General features: G+C 43.1%; 1 protein-coding gene across 1 annotated transcript in view; it reads left to right on the top strand.

The window, feature by feature from the left end:
- Positions 1 to 13,078: 13,078 nt before the first annotated feature.
- CAPN7 (calpain 7) overlaps positions 13,079 to 14,004 on the top strand; it is a 39,417-nt gene continuing 38,491 nt past the window's right edge. The window contains exon 1 of the mRNA XM_024747771.1: positions 13,079 to 13,480. Coding sequence (XP_024603539.1) covers positions 13,379 to 13,480 — 102 coding nt within the window. The 5' untranslated portion in view covers positions 13,079 to 13,378. The remainder of the gene's footprint in view (positions 13,481 to 14,004) is intronic.

Below are 14,004 nucleotides of genomic sequence, written 5' to 3'. Positions count from 1 at the left end.
GCCACGCCCCAAGAACTTAGTGAGCTACAGTTTTATAATCAAAGGAAAAGACGGGAGGGGGAAAAGACCACCTTCTTCCTCAGTCTTGAGTAGATGTCACGCTTCCATCATGAGCTTCTCCTCCACATCAGGTGGAGGAGTATTCTTGTCCTTACATGGTCAAGCCCAGTCTGTCATGGCACAATGGAAATGAGCAAAAAGGCGGTAACATATGCTAAAAATGGTAAATCATCTCAGGGTTTAGTATAACATCACCCTTTCCTTACACTTTTGTCATTAGTGCACACAGAGGAGTGTGTCCTAGGAATCATTAACTTACTGAGCTCACTGGGAAGGATGTGGGTCTCATGCCACTATTGTTTTATTGTTTTGGGGACATGTCTCATGCTTCTGTTTCATGGTTTTGTTGCTAAGCAAGCCTGCTTGGTTTTGTGGTTAAGCAAACCTGCTTTCTTGTGTGATCATTAACTTATAGGGGACTCCCATACTTTTTTCTTTACTTACAATCCCCTAGTGGGATTAACTATTAAATCACCTATTTTGTCCCTTTACTCTGTCCCTATCACTATGAACATAGGGGTGCATGTATCTTTTTAAATTATAGTTCTGTCCAGATATATGCCCAGGAGTGGGATTGCTGGATCATATGGCAACTCTATTTTTAGTTTTTGAGGAACCTCCATACTGTTCTCCATAGTGGCTGCACCAACTTACATTCCCACCAACAGTGTTGGAGGGTTCCCTTTTCTCCACACCCTCTCCAGCATTTGTTATAAAATTTGTTACTTCTAATACTCTGTAGTATGCATTCCTTCTAGACATGATACATGTTTCTGGCAAACCTGGTATTCTGTAAAATTAAGCACTGAAGGCTTATGGGGAAACACAAGCCTGTGAGTAGGTCACTCAGAACATAAACGACTTTGTCACCAAAGCCCTAACAAAAGAGATCATTGTTACCTTGAAATAATCATCTTGGCAGGTTTCCCTGGATGTCTAGAGACTGCCTCAGAGGATATTTGTAAATGCACGAAAACACCATGTGGGAATCCTGGATGGCATTCTGAGACAAGCAGGTGGAATCTCCATTCTCTTTGAGCCAGTGGCTTCTCTTACTTAGGGCCAGCACAGGAAGAGGTACAACCCACCAAGTAGTGTGTAAATCCTGCAGGTGTTCATTGTCAATTTGTTTAAAATGGAGCTGAAGAGGCTCCTGGCTGGGTGGTAGCCATCTGAGAGCTTTGCCTTTTGTTTCCTGTGGATGTTTGTTCTGCTCATATCACCTGGTCCCCCATGCCTAGGAAGAATTGTGTATAAACCAACACAACTGTGACCTATTGGATAATAGGAATATCTGCTATAGCAAAACATAATTTCTTTGGAAAAGGGGGGAAACAATCATATTTTCAGTTTCTACTTAATAAACCAGGTTGAGATCATCAGAAAAGTATAAACTTCCTTAATTTGATATCATTACACAGTTCACCTGTGGACGAGGAAGGTCGGCTGCCATATCAGTAAACAAAGGATGTTGCGGCCATCAAGCCATCAAGCCATCAGCCACTGCAGCCACCCCTGACTGTGCACCCTGAGAGGATTCAGGATGGAGAAAAGCAGGATACTGGTCCCAGGCAGCTGAGGTGCATATCATCAAAGGAATGATTTCAGTGAGCCCAGACTCTTGCATCTTCCCATACATAGAAAAGCACTAAACTAATAACCTTGAGATGTCTGTTTTTTCTTTAATTAACAGTAATCTTTTGATGTTCCAACTACCTGTGTGTTGTTGCAAAAACGCCTATGCATCCTAGTCCCTTCCTTACCTCTGTGGAGCAGTTCCTCAGAGCTATCTGAGAGGCTGTTTCCCAGGCTTAAGTCCTCAAAAAGTCTGTCCAATAAAACATAATTCTCGACTTTTAGGTTATGCTTTTTTTTTTCAGTCTACACACCTCTGGGAATTTGTAGAGTGGAAGCACTTTTAAATGGCTACCCAGAGAGGGATTGTGGATACTATTTTAGACATCAGCCAGATGGATGCTGTAACTACAGAAACAATGAGAATCCTGTCTTCTAGTCCCAAGAAACTTTACCTACTTTACTGGAAACAATGTATTCTTTCTTGGTTCCAGATCCTACAATCAGTTGGCAGAGTTAATTACATTGTATAATAAAAAACATATTTTAATTATGAGATAGAAGTTATTAGGAGGTAGAAACCATACAAGTAATTTGAATAGGGAAATTAAATGTGAAGAAACGCTAGCTCTTAAAAGGAGGTAAACTACTAAAAGGGATTATTTTTAAGGGTTCTCAGTCCAATGGAAGTAGTGTTACCCAAAAACTGGGTTCGCCTCTTGGTGGGTGTTGAGCCAATAGACTCAACCAAGCCAAAGATCGGGAGAAGGAAGGATTTATCATTACTTACAGCAAGTAAGGAGAACACCAGAGACCTTTTCCCAAGCAGTGTCTCCATGAACAGCAAAACTGGGGAAGTTTTAAGCTCAGGGTACATGCATATTCATGAGGGGGCTTGAGCAGAGGAGAATTCAGCATAGAATTGGGGCAAAGGTCGACAGAGTCCGAGCTTTAATGGGTTGAAGTCAGGAGGGTCAACGTCATCATACCATCCTCCTCCTGGGTGGGGGCCTGTGTTCCATCAGGACTCAAAGATATATTATTATGGATATCCCTTGAGAAGGAACTAGGACTCTGCTTTATCATTACACTATTGTTTGACTGCTTTTTTTCTTTGTTCCCTTAAGATCATTAATTACTGAGACCTGTTCAAGGGCAAGCACTGAAGCCAGGCTTAGGACCCAAAATAGCTTAGGCCGAAAGTGTGTTCTCTTATGTCAAGAAAGCCATGCTGGTTCTCTTTCTCTGGGGACCCTCTGATCTATCTACTTACAGTAGCAATTGCAGAAAGCGGCTACTGCTTGTAGGGCTGAGAGAACGTGAACGAGGAGGAACTGAGAAATTTAGGCAAGGGCCTCATGCCCTGGAAGGCTGAGCTGCAGGTCTCTTTGCAGAGGATGTGGTTCCACGGGGATGTGCATCCTATCAGAGCAACTTGCTGGAGGGCCTGGGTGGAAACTGGTCCCTATGCCCAGGTTGAACCTGTCTTCAACCGTCATGGCATCCGCTTGATCTCACCATCTACATCAGGTTCAGGTGTAGATGAGACTCGTTGGATGCAATTCACTGTGTGCTACTCCTTTAATAAGAGTCCTTTGTATTGGAGAGCTGTTGATTAAAGAGACTAGTAATCGGCTTCCTTCTCCCACCCCCATCACATCCAACAGACAACAACAAGACAACTGTAGGATGGTCACTACAGAAAATCCCATTCAAAAGCAGGTGGGGAAGCGGGGCACACAGCTATAGTCCACACTTATTCTGAAATCCAGCTGTGTCTGTGTAAGCAGCATTTTGCCGGAAACCAACCTCAGCAGGAAGCCCTTTTCCTTGTCACTTTAGCAAAGCTATATTGTCACTAACTTTTAAACGAGGCACCCCCGTGCTCTACTCATCTATGGCCCAAGCACACCTTTCAAATCTTTTCATCACACAATACCTTGCTAACTTGTTGGTTTTTTCCACAGATCAAAGAAGTAGAAATGAAGAATAAGTAATTAACAGATGACCAGATCTCTTTCCTACCTTCCCCTTCAGTAATCTCACAAACAAACCGTGTGACCAAACCGTGTGAACAAGATAACACCTAGAGGAAGATCCCGAGGAGTTGACAAGCCTGCACGCAGTAGGGGACGGCAATGACTCTGACCCCTTATCTCAATGGTTAACTGAGATTGATCTCGGGTGGCCTGCAGTGGCTTGAAGCAGGATCTCAGTTCCACAACCAGGGATTGAACCCAGGCTGCGACCATGAAAGTGCCAAATCCTAGCCACTAGACCACCAGGGACTAGTAGCTAGGAGTAGGGCCCTGGCTCTTTGTCTGCTTTGAAGAAGGAATTCAGCAAAAAGATGGAAAGCAGCGAAACAAGTAACGTGTTTATTAGGAGAAAAAATGTATGTGTGGATAGACACACGGGTGGGCTCAGAAAAAGAGCCACGTGCTTTTGGGGTGGATTAAATCACTTATATCGGGACAGTTCTTCTGGGTTTCCTCTGGTCAATCATCTTGCTTTGTCTGGCTTTGAGTCCATATTTGGTCTGGCTCAGGGTCCTCCCCTGTGTGCGCAGACGTCTTGTAGCCAAGATGGGTTCCAGCGTGAGGGTCTCTCGGAAGTTAGAATGTATTATGGCCTGGCGCCCCCTCCCTTCTCTGACCCATGAGGAACCTTTCTGTGCATGTGTAGGGTGGGAGGTCTCCTTGACCTCAAGAATGAGAAATATGTGCTCTCTTTATCTTGTATCAAAGCAGGACTCAGATCCTCCTTGATCCTGTCATTATCTTTATCTTGAAGTATCTGTCCACAGGAGACAGATTCCAGCTGCTCAGCCTGGGCCCCATCTATCTCCTGCCTCAAGATTACTTCCCTTTTTCCCTTTAAAACTTCATGTTCGAACAAACTCTTCAGAGGTGGTTTTTGGGGACACTGAGTCCACCATCTCCCCAGATTGCTGGCATTCTGATTAAAAGCATTTTTCCTTTCTACCAACATCTGTCACTCTCTTGAGTACTGATTTTTGAGTGGTGAACAGCCAGACCTGATTCAGTAACATCTGGGCTTCCAATTCCTTATCAGGACTCTCAGGGGGTTGTGTCCAGTGAATTCCAAATTCTGAAACACATCTGGCTCCAAGGATGTGATAAAGGACGGTAGACCTGCACTCACAGACTATAAGAAAAGGACCTGATAAACACTCACGTTGCCTGTTAACAATGGAGCTCTTCAGATGATGCTGTTGTTGCTTCTGTTTCCCCATAGGGATCAGTCTCCAGGAAATGGGACTCCAAGCAGCTCAGAGGCAAGACTGTTCCAGGACCAAACGATCTGTCCCTGAACTGACAGATCATTTCCTGAAATAGCCAGAAGAATAATGAGTACAGTCAAGTGGAGCAGGACAGAGCTTGGTCAAATATCTCATATTCGCCAGGCGCTGTGCTAAAGGCTTTATCTCATTCAATCTTCCAGAAACTTAGCGAGGTAAGTATTAACATCCCCCATCCATGTCAGCTCATTTGTCCCCATTTAGATGAGGAAACTGAGGCTTAGAGATGTTAAGCAGTGTGCTCAGGTTTGCAAACTAGAAAATCATAACAAAAATTGTGACGCAACTTTCTCTGTCAATTTTCTCATCTTTGCTATTCTGGTGGAAATTTAAAATTCTGATTTCTCAACTTTGTTCCATGAAAACTGAAAGCGTTAAGACTGCTGTATTGTTACAATGCCAATTTCCTGTTCAGATATTGTACAATAGATTTGCAAGATGTTACCGTTGGGAGAAAATGGGTAAAGGGTACATGGGATTTTTCTGTATTATTTCTTACAACAGCATATTAATTTAAAATTATCTCAAAGTAAAAGTTTGATTAAAAAAAAAAACTAAAACTGCCCTACAAAGATGGTTTCTCCAGACTTCTTTTATACCTTTTTGAGAGATGATGCAGTACTTTGGCAATGCAATGAGAAAACCGAAGGGTGATGTAATAGTGAGGATTTATTTCATTATTACTTCATTGATTTATGCATTCCATCTTTCTTCTGTTTTCCTGTTATCTTAGTATTTGCTAAGCATAGATTGGAATTATTAATAATGAAGTAATTTATAGAATGATAAAATAGCAAAATATTATAACACACAGAAAAAGATCCCCAAAGGTTGCTTAGATACTAAAAGGTAGCTGTGATCTCTAAAAAGATCCAATAGACCCATACGACAACTGCTAAATAGAATGATAGATTCTAGATAGATGGATGAATAGATAGATAGATAGGTAGATAGATAGTAGATAGAAATATTTTTCTTGGTTCCTTGGAACAACTTTAATGAAGAATAAAAGTCATTGAAATATCAATTCCTACAAATAATTAAAATTCCTCCAGAAAGCAACTCAGAAACTAAAATTGGTCCTTATGGTATACTGAGGGTTAAGACAGAATCCAAATGCTTAGCTTGGCCAACAAGGCCCTGCATGGTCAGCGCCTGCGCCCCGACCTCCCTGGCCTCTTTGTGCACCTTGACCCTCTCACGCTCTCTGCACCAGCCACACCAGCCTTCTCCCCAGTCTTGTTCAGTCTTGTCACAGGGCCACTGTACAAGTAGGTTCCTCCATCTGGAGGGACGTCTTTGCTGACCGCCTAGTTAAGGTCAATTTCTTTTTCATAAGCTTTTACAGGATGGAGTTAATTACCTTTGGAGCACCCCCTCCATCTGTAACTATTCATTCACTACTGGATTTTTTAAACTGAGGTCTGTGTCCCCTGGGAGACCAAAAGCCTGTGAGAGGAGGGCTGTTCCCGTTTCCACACATCACTGCATCCACAGCTGTCAGCAGTAACCCACATCCTCCCTGAGATCCCTCTAAAATTATGAAGAGAAATGAAGTACAAGCCAGAGGATCAAAATGGCAAGACGTGGGTCCAAGGTAGCCTGCAGATCTGCACTGTTGGTTCATAGTGTTTAGAAAAACACTGGAATTTGTGTTCATTTAAAAATCAGAGATTTTCACACTAAAATTTGAATTTCTGGCTTCTCTTGATTAAAAAAAAAAATTCTGGGCCCACATTCCCTTGAACTTTCTAGAGCTGAGCAGTGGCTGCCCCAGTTAGCAGGGCATCTCTCTTCAACTCAGCTGTCTACCACCAGCCTGCTTCCATTGTCCCTATTTCTTGCCTCAGGGATGGAGCTATAAACTCCATAGAGCCCCAGGGAAGCTTGGGACTGGGAATCACTGTGCTCTTTAGGGATCATGGTAGGTGTTTTAAATAACCATTCATTGAAAGAATAAATCAGTGACCATAAACATCTGTGTGGTAACCTGCCACTATGCCATACAGCTGCAGTGTCACATGGAAACACATGGTGACAGTGTGCTTTCAGAAATTCACAGATTTATTGTGGCTGGTAATGCTTTGCAGTAAACGGGATGAACTGTCCTACAAACCCTTTTTGTTTGGTTTTCAGTTCTTGATATGCTTGTTTGTTTGTTTGTTTGTTTGGTGAGATGGCAATGTAATCCTGTGTCCAAACGAGCACTTTCTCAATTTTTATTGCTAGCCAGACTTCAAATTCAGGACCATATGAGTGTGTGTATATGTAATTAGGATGCGTATAATATTAGGATTATATAAAATTAGGAGATATGTAAAATTAGTGTTATGAAATTTGTATCTTAAATATATACTAATAAATTTACAGTGTGTATAAATAAAATGAAGATATGTATATATAGTTAGGATAGATTTAAAAATTAGAATAGAGAGACAGAATTAGGGTATCTGTATACATGTGTATATATGATATATATATACACATTCTAATTTTGTATATCTTCTAATAGTGTGTGTGTATATATATTCTAATTTTAGGTATATATTTGATTAATTGAACATATGTAATTTACATATTATGTATACTTAAGCTATATATAATATAACCTACTATATATAATATGTAAATTACATATATGTTCAATTAATATATTATTTATATATAGTTAAGACATGTATAAAATTAAGATACATGTATATAATTGAAATATATATACATAATTTAAGATATATAGTTGGAATATATAGAAGTAAATAGGATATATATACATAATTGAAATATATATACATAATTTAAGATATATAGTTGGAATATATAGAAGTAAATAGGATATATATACATAATTGAAATATATATACATAATTTAAGATATATAGTTGGAATATATAAAAGTAAATAGGATATATATACATTTTGGGATATAAAAATAATTAGGAGATATATATGTATATCAGGTTGAACCATAGGAAATTGAAGATTGCAGCAGATGTTCAACTGTTTTTGACCTACAAAAATGGCAATTTCATATAGTCAAACCTAATATTTCAAATGGGCCAAAATAATCATATCTGTTGGAAAATAAAACTCATTTTGTACAATCTTCCCTCAGAATACTCTGTTGTCTGTTTCTAGTTCCAGTGTCCCCAATCTGTTAATGATTTGAAAAACTGGTCCCTGATCATACTCGTGAGCAACTCTAACAAGAAACCAGGATCCAATGAGGTTTTGCTCTTCCCATGTGGGAGGTCACAGGGTGCTGTTTGTGGGAAAGAATATTATTTCATTTTTCCATTATAGGCAGACCTCATTACAGATAGTGTGTTTTTTACTAATTGAAAGTTTGTGGCAACCCTGAGTCGGGCAAGTCTATTTTTCTAGCAGCATTTGCTCACTTGGTGTCTCTGTGTCACATTTTGGTAATTCTCACAATATTGCAAATTTTTCATTATTATATTTGTTACAGTGATCTGTGATCTTATTTATTTATTTTTTTATTTATGGCTGTGTTGGGTCTTCGTTTCTGTGCGAGGGCTTTCTCTAGTTGCGGCGAGTGGGGGCCACTCTTCATCGCAGTGCGTGGGTCCCTCACTATCGCGGCCTCTCTTGTTGCGGAGCACAGGCTCCAGACGCGCAGGCTCAGTAGTTGTGGCTCACGGGCCTAGTTGCTCCGCGGCATGTGGGATCTTCCCAGACCAGGGCTCAAACCCGTGTCCCCTGCATTGGCAGGCAGACTCTCAATCACTGCGCCACCAGGGAAGCCCTGTGATCAGTGATCTTTGATGTTACTATTATTGTTTTGGGGCATCACACACCGTGCCATATCAGATGGCAAACTTAATCCATAAATGTTGTGTGTGCTCTGACTGCTCTCTCTCCCTCTCCCACACCTCCTTATTCCCTGAGACACAATACTGAAATTCGGCCAATTAATAGCCCTGCCATGGCCTCTAAGTGTTCGAGTAAAAGGAAGAGTCACACATCTTCATTTTAAATCCAAAGCTAGACATGATTAAGCTTAGTGAGGAAGGCATGTCAAAAGCCCAAATAGGCTGAAAACTAAGTCTCCTGCGCCAAACAGTTAGCCAAACTGGTGAAAGCAAAGGAGTTCTTGAAGGAACTTAAAAGTGCTGCTCCAGTGACCACACCAATGATGAGAAGGTGAAAGAGCCTTATTGCTGATATGGAGAGAGTCTGAGTGGTCTGGATAGAAGATCAGACCAGCCGCGACATTCCCTTAAGACAAAGCCTAATCCAGAGCAAGCCCCAACTCTCTTCGTTTCTATTGAAGGCTGAGAGAGGTGAGGAAGCTGCAGAAGAAAAGGTTGAAGCTTAGCAGAGGTTTGTTCATGAGGTTTAAGGCAACAAGCCATCTCCATAACATGAAAGTGCAAAGTGAAGCAGCAAGTGCTGATGTAGAAGCTGTAGCAAGTTCTCTAGAGGATCCAGCTAAGACGTTCATGAAGGTGGCTACACTAAACAAGACCCCAGATAAACTCTTCTTATTCACAGCTTGCTGCATTAAGTTTTCGGTTGACAAATTCAAGCATCCCTTCCTCTGGGACGTGGTGTGAGCGTCCACTGGGCTGATTTGGTTGCTGCTCCTCTGGCCCTCCCAGCCCCTGACTTACCCTCTCTCAGCAATTTTTAAAGGCTGTTTGAACTGTTGGCTTATGCATGTCTTACTCACTACAGGGTGAGCTGTTTTGGTCATTTTGTTTTGATCCCCACTGTCTGGTCAACAGAATTACTACTTGTTGACTGAAGTAATAAATTACCATTACTGGGTTAGCAGCTTTAAAAAAGAGTACTACTACTATTGTCATTACACGATTGCTACTATTACTATTACTACTACTACAACTCTGTTTTCTACTTACAGTGGCTCAGATGGTGCTATTTCCATTAGCCTCTGCGAGGCTGGATTTCACAAGGATGCTTTGCTGCTTCCTCCTGTGAAGTCGTGTGTAAGAAGGGAGCCACAGATTCAACAACAACAGCATGGGCTTCCTGAACAGAGGTGTGGCCAGTCTTCTTGAACTCACCCCTCTCTCTAGGTCTCTCCCAGCTCTCCGGAGGGTGGGGGCCCCCATACTTCAGGATGAAGGTATTTTGACCAAGCACCTCTGAGTGCTTAACGTTGGGCAAATTCTGCCCTGGTGAGTATCACAGACCTGGCAGAGCAGGTGGCAGTGCTACTGGACATACTGGCATACATTCCCCAGAGGCAGCTGTCATGAGGCTCCAACACCTAACTCCAGGGTTTTCTGGATAATCCATGATTGCGGAATATAATGTCAATATATAAATATCAACTCTATTCCTATATACTAGCAAAAACAATTGGAAATTGAAACTAGATAAACAATGCCATTTAAAATAGCATCAGAAATATGAAATGCTTGGAGATAAATCTGTCAAAAGATGGATGTATAAGACCTGTGCCCTACAGAACATTGCCGAGAGCAATGAGAGAAGGCCTGAATACGTGGAGAGGTTTACCATGTTCATGGATTGGAAGTCTCAATGTTGTTAAAGACTGCAGATACTTTGAAGCTTCGACTTGCTTTTACCCAGCTTTATCTCACTCTCTCTCATTTGTCTTTGTATCTTCAATGTGTCACTCTGTGCCTGGCACCAAGCAGGCATCCAGTGTTCAATGAATAAGTGAACAAGGAATAAGGGAATAAATGAGCAGGTAACAGGAGGGGTCACAACTGCCTGGGAGAGTTAGAAAAGCCCCCTTCAAGGTGGGCTAGGAATTCTATAAGCTGAGATGAGAGGGGAACATTAGACACAGAAGTCCTCTTATGAGCGGGTAAAACTGCATTCATCTGCTGTAACTTGGGGATCAGTTCCTGCCAGACAGTGGCTGCAGATACCTTGGGAACACACCCTGAGCTCCTGTTCTGAAGGACCTTCCACTCTGTGTTAAGGAATTTCTATTTCATTCTTCAGAATAAAGATGGGGGAGGGCACATTGAGTATATTTAGTTGGGGAGTTCACTCACTCAACATTTTGAAATATTTATCCAACAACTGCTCTGGGCCAAAGCTTGGGCTTAATTCTGGGATAAAAGTGGTGAAGACAGAAACCATCCCTGCTTCAGTTATAAAACTGTTGTAGCTAATGATGGGAACCATCTTTGTGCCAGGCAGAGTCAAATTCTCCACCTATGCTCTTTACAACAGTCCAATGAGAGAGTTATTACTATTAACTTCACAAAATGTGAAGAAACGGTTAAATTAATTAAGAAATGAGTCCCACTTAAATGCAGGCCAACTGACTAAAACAATTTTATTGAGGTGTAATTAAGAAAAATTAGAAGCATGCATTTATCTTTTTTTGCTGTACAGCAAAGTGATTCAGTTATATATACATATATTCCTTTTCATATTCTTTTCCATATGGTTTGTATATACAGTAGGACCTTGTTGCTTACCCATCCTATATATAATAGTTTGCATCTACTAATCCCAAACTCCCAGTCCTTCCCTCCCCCACCACCTTCACCCTTGGCAACCACAAGTTTGTTCTCTATGTCTGTGAGTCTGTTTCTGTTTCGTACATATCTTCATTTGTGTTGTGTTTTAGATTTCACATATAAGTGATATCATATGGTATATGTCTTTCTCTTTCTGACTTCACTTAATATGATAATCTCTAGGTCCATCCATGTTGCTGCAAATGGCATTACTTCATTCTTTTTTATGGCTGAGTATTATTCCGTTGTATATATGTACCACCTCTTCTTTAACCATTCATCTATCGATGGACATTTAGGTTGTTTCCACGTCTTGGCTATTGTAAATAGGGTAGCAGCATATATTTAAAATGTACAGTGTAATAGGTTTTAACAAATGGATGTACATTTTGACATCACACACCAACAAGATACAAAACATTTCCATCACCTCCAAAGGTTCCCTTATCCCTTCCCAACCATTGATGTGATTTTGTCACTGGATGGGATCTCTTTGAGGGCGAGAGAGTGGGCTCTTGTCCAACACTCGGAAATGAATTGTCCGAGGAGACACAGCACTGACAAAGCGAAAGACTTTATTGGAAAGGGTCCCTCAGGCGGACAGCAGCAGGGTAGGGGAATCCAGGAGAACTGCTCTGCCTCATGGCTCGCAGTCTCAGGCTTTATGGTGGTGCAGTTAGCTTTCTGGGTTGCGGTTGTCTCTGGCCAATCATCTTGCTTTTGCCTTCATTTGGTCCAACTCAGGGCCCTTCCTGGTGCATCCTTCAGTCAAGATGGTTTCCAGCGCGAGGATTTCTGGGGAGATTGGCAAGACATCTTATGGACTGGTGTCTCCTCCGTTTCTTGGCCCTTCCTGGATTTTCCCTGGGGTTGGTTGTGGGCCCTTCGCTGGTTTTGTGTTCTTTTGAAGCATCCCAAGGTGGGAGACTGAAGCAAAGGTGTTACGGTGCCCCGCCAAGGCAGGCAGTTTTAGTCGATGGCTCCCTAACAACTTCTTACGTTATTGATTAGATTCCTCTTTGCTAGTGTTCCTTGTAAACAAAGTCGCTCAGTCTGTATTCTTGTGTCTTGCTTCTTTGACTTAGCGTGAATTTTGAGTTTTATCCGTATTGTGGAGCCTCTCACTAGTTTATTTTTATTATTTCTGAATTCGGAGTTTTAGGGGAGAGAGACACTAATCAAATAATCACCTAATTGAGTATTTAATTACAACAGCATTAAGTTAACCTAAGGAGAAGTACACGGGAAAATGCATTACCTTGTTTGTTGGCAATTCAACCAATACCATACACTGGGGCATGTATACAGGGTTAATTAAGACTCAGCTTGTGGATATAAATATTATTAAAAAGTACCTAAGAATCGTATATCCTTACTTCACTCCCCTAATTTAAAAAAAAAAGTCATCTCAGATGATGTTGGGAAGAAGCACTGCTCACCTTCTCTTTACACTCAGGGGAAAAAGGTTCCGGGAGGCGCATGCGCCCCTCCTCCCAGCCTGGCCGGCAACAGGCTCCACAGTCACTGCCCGGACAGGCGGACTGCGAAGCCGGCAGCCGCTCAGACGTGGCACCTCTTTTGCTTGCCCAATCCCGGGCGCCCCGGCAGTCACGTGCACACGGCACCGCGCAGGCCGGGCCCTGCCCACCGCCCGCGCCTTCCCGCACCCACCGGCGAGCCCGGCAACCCAGGCTACCAAAACACCTGCGCCGGCCCGGCTGCGCCTGCGCAGTGTAGCCGGTGGGCGGGACGGCGAATGCGGCGGCCGCGGAGCGAGGCTGCCAGCGGGCTAGGAGTCGGAGTTTTGCCGAGGGGTCGGTCGCGGTCCTCTCTCAGCCGCCGGAAGTGAGCTCCGCCGCTCCTTCCGTGCGGCCGGGGTCCTCGCCCGGCACTCGGGCGCGCGGCGGTCGGCGGGGGTCCTCGGCGCGTGGCAGCCATGGACTCGGCGGCGCTGGAGCGGGACGCGGTGCAGTTCGCGCGGCTGGCGGTGCAGCGCGACCACGAGGGCCGCTACTCGGAGGCCGTGTTTTACTACAAGGTGGGCCGGGGGCGGGTCCAGGTGCCGAGGGGACGGGCGCGCTCGGCGTGGCGGTCCCCCGTCGCGCTGTCCCTCTCGCGGCGGTGGCCGGGCTGAGGGGTCAGGCCTGCCCCCGCCCCAGGGTCCGGCCAGCGGCGGGCTTGGTCGCCGCTTTGGGGTCGGTACTGGCCGGCGAGTCCCCAGCTGACCGCTCCTGAGGGCGGCGGCAGAGCTGGACTGTCAGCTCGCAGCTTCTCACCGTCACGGATGTACACGGAAACAGTGCTCACGGAAGAACGCAGAAAGTCAATCAAAAATAAAACATCGCGTATCCTGGTATTTGACATCTACGTATCTTTGGTTTTCTACGCATGTGTGTGTGCACACCTTTTTTAAAAAAACAAACTTGGATCAGACTGTTTATACTTTTTTAAATCTGTTCTTTGCATTTGAACTTCTAAAAATTTTTGAATTTTTTTAAAGTTTCATAGTATAAACTTGTTAATGATAGATGTATAGTATTCCATTATGTGGGTGTGCCATAG

The sequence above is a fragment of the Neophocaena asiaeorientalis genome, unplaced genomic scaffold (assembly GCF_003031525.2).
Source record: "Neophocaena asiaeorientalis asiaeorientalis breed wild unplaced genomic scaffold, Neophocaena_asiaeorientalis_V1.1 scaffold33, whole genome shotgun sequence".
NCBI classification, from domain to species: domain Eukaryota; kingdom Metazoa; phylum Chordata; class Mammalia; order Artiodactyla; family Phocoenidae; genus Neophocaena; species Neophocaena asiaeorientalis.
The sequence above is the reverse complement of the archived record's forward strand: the minus strand, read 5'-3'. Positions and strand labels throughout refer to the sequence as shown.